This window comes from Zophobas morio, unplaced genomic scaffold, assembly GCF_036711695.1.
Source record: "Zophobas morio isolate AGI-343-1 ecotype UQ-CSIRO unplaced genomic scaffold, CSIRO_AGI_Zmor_V1 ptg000011l, whole genome shotgun sequence".
NCBI classification, from domain to species: Eukaryota; Metazoa; Arthropoda; class Insecta; order Coleoptera; family Tenebrionidae; genus Zophobas; species Zophobas morio.
Genome location: NW_026972116.1, coordinates 11,755,317 through 11,766,189, shown reverse-complemented (window position 1 = coordinate 11,766,189; position 10,873 = coordinate 11,755,317). Strand labels below are relative to the sequence as shown.

General features: G+C 34.6%; 1 protein-coding gene across 1 annotated transcript; it reads left to right on the top strand.

Moving 5' to 3' along the window:
* Nucleotides 1-476: 476 nt before the first annotated feature.
* LOC135126931 (putative mediator of RNA polymerase II transcription subunit 12) lies at nucleotides 477-8,837 on the top strand. The gene is made up of 3 exons (XM_064053171.1): nucleotides 477-594; nucleotides 6,661-7,362; nucleotides 7,412-8,837. Exons 1-3 carry the CDS (start codon nucleotides 577-579, stop codon nucleotides 8,285-8,287), a joined length of 1,596 nt encoding a protein of 531 aa, XP_063909241.1. The 5' UTR covers nucleotides 477-576; the 3' UTR covers nucleotides 8,288-8,837.
* Nucleotides 8,838-10,873: the final 2,036 nt, after the last annotated feature.

The following is a 10,873-nucleotide window of genomic DNA, read 5'->3' as shown; positions in this document are numbered from 1 at the left end:
CTTCCCACAAAAATAAACTTTAGTCCGGTTTTTTATACCGAACTATTTATGTATGTATTATCAACTACCAAAAAGGGGGACAAGCACTGATACACGTCTAGACATTTTTGACCCTCGCAGTTACAAAACACCAACAAATGACACTGCAAAACCCTATCATTAAGCCCACAATGAATACTAAATTTCTCACATTTTTCTCTCACAGTTGCATGTACTATATGCATTTTAGCGATTTGTTCTTCGGATACAATGGAAAATTACAGCATCTAAACAACATTGTACAGATAGACATAAATGAAAATTTCAAAGGTATTAATATTCACACAATGACATAAACAATTCCAAAATAATTGGCAAATACAACGGTTACTTGGTCATGTATACTTACTTCAATAATACTAATAGATTCCTGCCCCCCTTTAACCAGCGTAAGTTATAAAGACAAGTGCTCCACTCTACCTGAAGACATTATTACTGTTAACTCTCACTGTTGAACGGTTTCAGTGGTTTCATTCACGAGAACGTGATTACGTTTACTTTCAGTTCAGTGCAGTTTGGATTTAGAGCTTTACCAGAATGCGGCTTCGAGTCTCTGTAAGTATCAAGTGCAACTACTTTTTTTTTATTTTGAAAAAAATCGGTACATACAAGTCATTCGGTTGTATTTACGCTCGAATTGGTAGAAATAATTAAGGTTTTTTTCGAAAATTGAGTGTTATTTTGTTAGCGTATAATTTCAAAATTAAGAAAGTTGGAACAATTCACTTAACCCCACCTACTATTATATCTAATTCATTTTTATAGTTTACTGTGTTATATAAAGTTTTATTTGACAATAAGATAGTGTTTTTCACTGAATGATTTTATTTTGCGTTTGAATGAGTGATTCTGAAAAAATTTTTCAGTTGAAAGATCTGTGTTTATGTACATAAATTTTGTTTTATAAGTGAAGGATCTGTATTTATCTACATGCACTGAAACTAGATATTTTTATTAAAATTATTGTGTAAAGTTATTGTGCAATAATGCCGCGATATTTGGTAGTCATTCATCATAAATCGTGGGTCATTAATCGGTATTAATGACCGCATATAACTGTCAAAGTTTCTACATTTATTAGAGAAATGGAAACATTTCGCATAAATATCAGCAATAATTTTTAATTTCAACATAAATTTCGTGAAATGGGAAGAGAGTGTGAATCCTAGTAATTAATTTTATCAAAACTATTAATTACGGCTAACAGGTTCATAGATAACTAGTTGTTGATAATGATAACTAATAGTCTTGTAGACAAAACATAGACGTGACCATGCAATCTTCTAAATTACTTTTACTTTCAGTTCGTGATACAATGAGTGTATTTATCTATTGCCAAGCAAAAATTCGTTCAAACAAGCAGAAAAATAATTGTACCTTTGTAATACAAACTTTCACCCTTTATTAGAGACGCTTGTAGTTTTTCTAATTAGTTTCATTAATTGCAGCCTATTGTAAAATTGGCTAAAGTTTATTTATGATATCCAAAATTTACAAATTTTATTACATTGACTTTTAAATTTTAGTCAAGGTTTGTCGTTTTAATACCATGTATCTGTCTAAGATTTGTAAACCAACCCACACCTATTGTTTATTTAGTGATTTACCTAAAGAAGATAATTTTGTAATTCCATTGTGTGTAATTCACAATCCTGCTTAGTTCTTTCCTACTTGTTGTGCAAGAATATACTCACATTTTTAAAACAATAATCGACTTAGTCTTAAAAACAAAGATGCTTGTTGCTAAAAATGAAAGTTTTAACCTTAAACGGCTAAGATAATATTCTTTAAACACTGAAGAATTAAATCTGATTAAATTACATACATTTAATTAGTCTCATATAAATGTAAAATTAATTTGACCGCCATAAAATTCTTGCTTCCGAAGGTCTCCAAGGTAAAATAATTTCGAGTTGGTTATATAACTCTTCGACTTGTGATTTATTAATTTATAACAAATATGTCAATGTTAACTTTACTTGAAACTGAAAACATGTTACTCTACGTGTAAATGCTGTTTCCATTGCAGAATATCAGCAAGAAATATCAACTTTAACATTCCAAAAAGATTAATTGTAGATTTTATTGTGGGATTAGTTCAAAAGTTTTAATACGTTTTAAATATTTATAGAAATCGTATCTATAAAATTTTAGTGTTTTTTTTTTAATTTGAATAAGTATTTAATTTACTACTTAAGGCTAGTAAAAAATGTACATTTGACTACTTTTTTCAGTTGTCCACTAGCTGCGACAAAGCTATAAAGCAACAGTGAAAGCGATAATTTACATTCATTCTTAAATGTATTGTTCTTAACTAATCTTAGTAATGTCAAGGTTACGGCTGCTTTCCATAAACGAAAAAACAAATCGTGTAGATAACAAAATTAAATTAAATAAAAAAAAAACAAAAATTTACAAGTATGATACCTGATGACTATAAGAATAACAGGTCTTCATCTATAGTCATTTAAAATTACTATATCAAGGTCGACTGGAATATTATTGATACTGTTATAACACGAGCGTTTATCATCGCATTCAAATCATTGTATTCCGATGAATCAATGTTTTGAAAGAAACGACAATCCATTATTAATTTAATTGTTACAGGTGATTATTTGAAAGTAAAATTTGCTTCCTACCTTCCTAGACGTTGCAAGCAAGTAGGTCATTTTGATTTTTTTGATGTTTAGAAAGGACTTAAATATTTCCTTACAAACTTAAAACAAATTGCTTTCATTAGGACTTAATCAGACTTATCAAGTTTTTCGCCTTTCATAGCACGGTATTTCACACTTAATGATCATAATTATACGATATTTGTAACGAAAGGTTCATTAATTAACGAATTTCTTGTTACGGTGTTGATAGCCCATCTATTATTAACCATTTACTAGAATAAAGCATTTCACTTCTGGTTCCGTTTCATTTAAGGAACTGCGTTATATCAAACCTGCTGATTGTTATGCCTGAAAAAACTGTGTTAATTTTACCAATTAAAAAAAAGCTAGACTCGAGCTTTATTAAATAACTATTCTAATTTATGCTAATTCTTATTATTTAATGCCTACCAACCGAATATATTTTACAGAAAAGATAAACATTTCTGCCTGATTGACAAGTCGATAAACTTTATTTTCACTAGCCACATAAATGTAGAAAAATATAAATTTCCATATGAGAAATTCCGGTTTACATCACCTCGTCAGAAAAAAAAATCACCTGCAACAAACTCTTTTTAACGAGCTGCGAGATTTGCAACAGTGACTAAATACAAAGAAACTCAAGCTGGATACTCACGACAATGCAAAACGATATTGTTGCTGCAAATCATTTACGAAATTTATAGTTATGCAAATAATTGTCATGTACTGTTTACCGTCAAATCAAAACGTTTTTACAATAATTACAAACTCAATGACGTGGTTACTGTCAAGTTTACAATGTATCTTTTCCGTTTAAATGCAACCACTAATTTTTCACTATTGACAGTTATGAGAACCGTGTCAATCCATTACATAAATAAACCTCTAGCTTCTGGCAAAGGTGATAAAATCATTTAAGAAACATGAAGAAATAAAATTGCTTCATTTAATGTGAACATCTAGAGTAGTAACCATAACCACCTGTCATCAGAGGATTCAATGATGCAATTTTTAACCTGCAAGCCATTGAAAAATTTGTTGCAACAATTTTCGTATTTGGGGCACTAAACTCACTATTTCTTCAATCACTACCCACCGAGTATACAAAAACTGATTTGTGACCTTTGTAACAACAGTGAAAGAAATATAGTCCCAGTTATCAGTTTCATGGTGACAAAGATGTGCAATCTCCTTTTACTGCAACGATTTGAATTTATGACTCGTCTTCTACCCTATTTTACTCAAATATCAGCAGGTTTTTCGACATTCATTCGACCAAAAATCGTTTTGTTCTGATTTTATTAAATGCATGTGTGCGGGAAGGGTTCCAGAAGCTGCACTGCACAAACAAAGTTTATGAAAGTTGCATAATTAGATTGCACCATCAAAGGTCAGTAGTTCGATCTGTACAGTTGAAACAATAAGGACTAATGGCACATGTTCTCACGACACAGCTTAAATCGGTTAAACTCGATAATTTCATTGCAAAATTTTGGTTGTGCCGCGGTTTCTGAATTGGTGAATAGTGTTGCACTTTTTTACTGTTTGTTGCCTTTTGAGGCAACTGGAACGTGTTCTACCAATTTGCTTTAAAATGGTACTAGAGTAATTTCTTCATTAAAGTAGTTACATTACAAGCTTTGACGACATCATTGCCAGTTTGAAAAAACAGACATTTCCCACACTTTTTAATTGACCAAATTTCCGCTCACAGATCCCGCATAATTAAGAACTTCAACCTATTCATTAATACGTTCTTATTATTTCCAATAATTAACAAATTAATTTATAATGCACCATTATGAAAATTGAAAATGTGGCAATGCCATTACGAGTTAACAAACAAAGTAAAACATGTCGATACATTCGCCAGTAATATCTGGTCTCAGTGGGAAAAATCTCTAAAACAAATAGGTTAACGACGTGGCTAATTTTAAGACAGTTTGAGAAATAGTTGAGAAGATAAAAATTAATGTTCGATATAATGGCGATTTTGAGGTGTTACATTTATCTGTTCTAAATGCTACATGTATTTTTCAAAATCCTCAAAGAGCCTCTTAATAACCCCGCTATAATTATAGTTTAAGCCTCGATCTTCATGCTAATTATACCTTAAGCGTAACGATCTCCTTTTTAAGATAGTTTTTCAAGATAAGCATTGTTTCTCAACATTTTCAATAATAACTGCATTCACTGGACATTCTCTCTATTTTTTGCATAAAGTGACCAGAAGCGTCCTTACTTTTTGATTTCATTAACACTGTTGCACTATTAGATGTAACCAAGCGCATGTTTCGGCAGCGATTCCGGATGCCGGTCTAAATTCCGGTTCAATCCGTGTTGTCTATTAAATATGTTGCAATATATCTGGCAATAAACAGCGTCTTAGTAGTTTTGCCTTGGATCTATCCACGTAATCCGTTTTGGAAACAGTAGATGAATAACGGCCGTCCACGCCTTTCATAAATGTCCTTCACCTGGTGATTCGCAGTTCCATGGCTTTTAAACCAGTTTCAATACAGAATTATTTCACATGTTTATTCATCTAAACACATTTTTGCATAAGAAGGAGTAATCTCGGTAGCAATTAATTATATAAGACGCATTAGAAAAAGGTGCGTTTATGGCTGAAGAGTGTCGAATTTCTGGCACTGAATTCCAAGTTATTGCACAAAATTAATAAAGCAATCAAAAGTGAGAAATTTGAACTTTACGAGGATGCCAAATGATTGCACTAACCTTGCCGGTACGAAATTTTGCCTGTCGGTGGTGCTAAATTGCATCGCTTTTCCCGAAACTAAATATAATTATTATAAAAGTAATAATTCACCATAAAAACTAGTTTTTTTCAAACTAAGGTTGTGTCTTTGAACTAATTTGAAGTTTGCACTTTGGATTAGAAAATAACGTGTGGGAGGTTACGTGAACTACTTTGATTGCTAAAAAAAGTAAAAATGTTTTATTACCATCTCTTCGCCTATTTGAATTCGTGACTTATTGTTTTATTCTATTAATTACTTTATATAATGTAGTTTATTAGTTCCACGAAGCTTACCACAGAGATTTCTAATCTGTTATAAAAAACGAGCTAATTTTCTCCTCATTATTTCCCAAGAATAATACAATAACGCACATTATGTAAAAATAAAAGAAGAACACACTCGTGCAAAAAAATGACAAGATTTTTCTGCTCACCACCTTTTCCGCATTCTTCAAATGTCGACCTATTAGTATTATCATCTGTCGCGTTAAATTTATTACCAGACCCTGAAATTGATCATCTATTAACAAAACAGGCACATTTACATATTTTTTATTAAAGATGTATATATTCATATTTTCCAAAAAACTAATTCTATTAAATTTAATCTTTTAGTTATCGATGCTACATTATTATCAATAAGAATTATGTGGGTTATATGAGTTATCTAATTTTTGTTGAGTTTACTAGGTTGCATGGTGCAACTACGTGACACCATATAAGTTTTACAATACAATAAAGTTCAAATGTACCATTAAGTAAACAGCAAAATTAGGCACGAGCTGGTCATAAATCAGTGACAGTAAATCAGTGGGTTATCGTTTCAAAATCGAAGACTGTGGGCTGTTCACGTTTCTTTGAACAAACACACTATCGTTTGAATATAGCAAATCACCACGCCCAACTCCTACGTCGCATGAAATGTACCCTCAACCAACCATTTATTTTCTCAAAAAGTCACTCGATCTGATTCGTGATGTTATTACAACAACGAGTGCTTTAGTCTTGACTATCCGCATTAAATCCTTCCATGTGTTACAACGCAACACACCTTCTCCTTGAAACGACGCATAAGACGCAGACGGAGTCACCTCCGCAAACGATAATAAAAGATTCATAAGGAAACAGGAACACAGCTCAAATGACAAGCCATTTTCTCAATATCAAACCGTCCTACGTCTACTAAGTTATTAATTATTCTTCTTCTAATTTTAGTGGCTACCGCTCCTCTTGTGCGGAGCTATTTTCTTGAGTCAAACCGAAGCTCGAAGAGTTCGAGTGCAACCTGTACATGAACCCGACGAAGAAGAAACCATTCAATACTACGCCGCCGAACCACAGGATGAGGAAGAAGAACCACAGCCACGCCAACGAGTGGTTTTAGTATCTACAGCCGATCAATATAATGGTCTCTATGGCCAACCCACAGCTGCCTCGAGAAGCAGTCAAGACAATTACCTGCCATCCTCGCGTAAATCTCTAGCTGCTCTTAGAGCCAAAGACACACCTAAAACGCCTCCTATTCAAACAATCAGAAACTACAACAAAGTGAACGATGACGGTTCTTTCACATTCGGGTACGAAGCAGCTGATGGAAGTTTTAAGGAGGAAACGCGAGGTACTGATTGCGTTGTCAGAGGCAAATACGGCTACATCGACCCTGATGGCAACAAAAGAGAGTTCACGTACGTGTCGGGAAATCCCTGTGATCCCAACGCTCCGAAAGAAGAACCAGAAGCCGAACCAGAACGAGAAAACGAACCCGAAAATGTACCAGCTAATTACCCAATACGACCAATTCGACCCATCCGACCTGTAACTATTGCGCCAAAACCTGCAGTAACTTTGTTCCAGAATAACTACGACCAAAGCGAGGAAGAACAACCGGAACCTGAGCAAGTGCTGAAACCACAACAGGTAGCAATTCTTACAATGTTTTGCAATAAATTACCCGATTTTGTTACAGCCCGTTCGACGCCCACAATACATATCGCGTCCACAGTACGTCCAGCAAACAGCAACTGAAGAAGCCCAGGTTTATCAGAGACCTCAGATTCTTTCCGCCACAACTCCAACTTCTTTGCTTTTGCATAAACAGAGTATTAATATTACGCCACGACCTGCCTCACCGACTCCGTCGACGAGGACGCAGCTTCCAGCTACGACGTACAGACCTCAACTTCTCCAAGTTGCGGTAACTCCAAGACCTTCTTTGTTGTATACGACGAAGCAGTTGTCCTCGCCGTCTAGTACCGCTATCCCGTCAAGAGGCAGTCTCGATTTTGACGCGGAATTCCAGAAATTCCAACAAGAAAATAATATTCTTGCTCCAACACCTACGCCAAAGACTTCAGCTACGGTAGCTAAGACAAATAAACCAGCTACAACATCACCAGCGACAGGAACCAACCCGGTTTATTCGTCGGCTTTAATCTTTGATCCATCTTCTGGTCAGTACAACACACAGTTGTATCAGACCCTTCCTCAGACTGAAGGTGACATTTCGTTAAGCCAACGTATCCAGCCGTACGTGCATCAGCCACAAAGACAGGTGCTCAATTTGCAACAGCTACAAAGGCAGAGTCCTCTTTATGCGCACGTAAGGCCTACGCCAACTCAAGAAAGCTATCAACAGCAGCAAGCTGGGTTACAGTTCCAAAATTCGGCACAGTTGTACGCACAGCAGAGAGCAAGACTACAGCAACAACAGCAGTCACAACAGGAGCCTCAGAGGCAGTCTGTGCAGTCACAGCCGGTGTACTACATCCAGCCCTCCGTGGATCAACCCTTGGCAAATGGTCAGATCGATGCGTTCCTCAGAGGACACAATATCCAGTTTTAGTTAGTATAGGTGTTTCAAAAGACTAGAATCATTGGACTGATCAGCGTGAGGCAAGTGTAACCTCTACTTGTCATGTTAGTGAAAGTGCTGCGATATCCACGATAAACACGGTCACGCCCAAATTATGCAATACTCAGTTTGCATGCGCGATTTTTTAACATCGCGAGGTGTTGCTTTTCACTCTTGCACTGGGTGGCTTCGTTGCTGATCTGCATAACTTTCGTCATTGTCTTGGCTTGGTTCATTGTCATTCCTTTCAAGGCCGTTCGCAACGCGCCCATTGCGACCTTGGTAATTCTAGATTTTACTGTAGTACACTATTTATATTTCGACTTTGAGAATTGTGCCTTATGTAATAGAAAAATTACCAAATGTTAATGTGGAAATGAGCGGTCATTATTACGCGGTTATATTTGACGACTAGGTACTTGTACATAACAGATATAGAGGTTTAGTCTTTACTCTTGATGTAATAATATAGTATTATTATTATAATGTTTGTACTTTGTTATGTAAGAACATTAATGAAATAAATATTGTATATACTGAAGTACAACGTTTTTGTAAGATCCTCTTCCTGTAGCTGACGCATTTTCGAAACATTTCACCACTGAAACACTTCAGGTTTTATTGTCATGCAAATGCAGACATTCATCATTAAAATCTCAAAACTCTCTTGTTCCGAAACGAATGTTGCAGAACAATGCAACAATATAATCATAACCAGCTCCCATAATTTTATGAAAACTACAACTTTCTTCAATTTTCTTCACTTTCCTTTCGTCTGGCTCAAGTGAAACTGTGCGACATGAAACTATCAATTTTGTTTAAAAAATCCCTGTTTCCTTTCGATTTCCCTTTTAATCCAGTCCAACTTCTTCAGGTGTTCTAGCAATTTATGCACACACTGACTCTCATTTAATTTATTTGTGAACAAATTAAATGAGGCATTTCACGGAGTTACGTATGGAATAATGATTGCGTCCCCACATTTAATTAGTAACGTAAGAAAGTTGGGTTTGTTTATGGTATAACGTACGTTTGCACGTACATACGAGGATATCCGCTAACAGCTTTCATTTTTCACTAGCTGGAATCCGACGAATAGAAACATAAATTTGTTGTCTATTTATGTAAATCGAACAATGCTGAAAAATCACAACCATGGGAGCTGATTGAATCAATGGATTATGCAAGCGAGAAGAAATACCAAGTACGACATCTGCGAAATGTTTCGCAGCTATAGGAAACGGAAAAAGACTTTTGCACTAAATTCAATTGACAAAGTTTATGTCGTCGTAAAATAATAAAATTCATTACAAATTATGAGGCAAAACGTGCCATCTGTTCGATTGTCATGCGACCTCTGAACTTCAATGGCTCGTAAAAAAAGTGACTTGACGGTTTAATTACTTTAAATGGGTTTGCTGACAGCTTGTGAGTATCCGCAGATTTACGGTGTATTAAGTAACAACCACAATTACTTTATTGTTTAATAAAGGAAGTGGGTGTAATTTTCAAAAGTGAAAGATGCAGACGCTCAGAAAAAAAAAATAAAAAAATATTTTTAATGTTTTTTTTTTTCAAGTAGTGAATAATATAATGAACTGATTTAATAGTTGCCAATCAGACCAATCAAATTCAGTTAACTTCGGAATGTTGAACGTTGACTGAATGACTTCTAACAGTTTTATGAATTCCTATAAGTGTTTTTGGATTATGGTACTAATAAGTATGTATAATTTACACAACATTAACTCCTATGGACAAATTTTTCCTACAATCAATGTCGCAAAATGTATAAAATAGATGCATCAGAATTCGTTTAGCCATTGTTCATTATTTCAGAACTGGAAATATAGATTCAACATTTATATGATTTGATCCAAAATTATTTTTCAGCATTTTTTTTTAATTTGTAACTTCCACATTGAGCTTATATTGGTTTAATAGGAATCTTCTACAAATTCCTAGCTATTGAACGAATTTTAGAGTCCTGAGTCCTGACTCTCCTGTTCTGCCTTTTTTAAATAGGGAATTTCCTAAAAAGTAAGTTACAAATAATTGAAGAAGTTTCCTAGGCAAAACAAAACACAAGCACTTTGATCGAACAAATGGAATGAACGGAATGGACATAAAGTACATATAAAGAAGGCATCGGAAAAGTATAAACTGGTACTATAGGAGAAGTATAGTACATAGTTAATTTCTCAGTTCGTACTGTTCGTGTACTGAATCTCAGATTTTCTTTCTACTCCCCGAGCGGATGTCAAGGAATTATTGTAATAGGATCCATCGAGAGTGGCTACTTTCATGTTTTCTCAATGTTACATGGCCCCAAAAGTTTGAAACTATAGGTCTCCCGTTTACGTCTATCGTCTGCCATCTGCGTCGATTTTTAATAGACAAATAATCTGCGAAACTACCGGGCCAATTTTATATGCATTTTAGTATCGTGTAAAACTGTAACCAAATTTGTCTAATCATCACCAACAATGTGATAACGTCACCTCAAAATTGTTCATAATCACAGAAAATTGTATTTAAATTTTATAAAATATTATACGCCTACAGGTGTGGTTCATG

Coding starts and splice junctions, on each gene's coding strand:
- LOC135126931 (XM_064053171.1), top strand. Junction 7,363..7,411: donor AAGTGCTGAAACCACAACAG/GTAGCAATTCTT, acceptor ATTTTGTTACAG/CCCGTTCGACGCCCACAATA.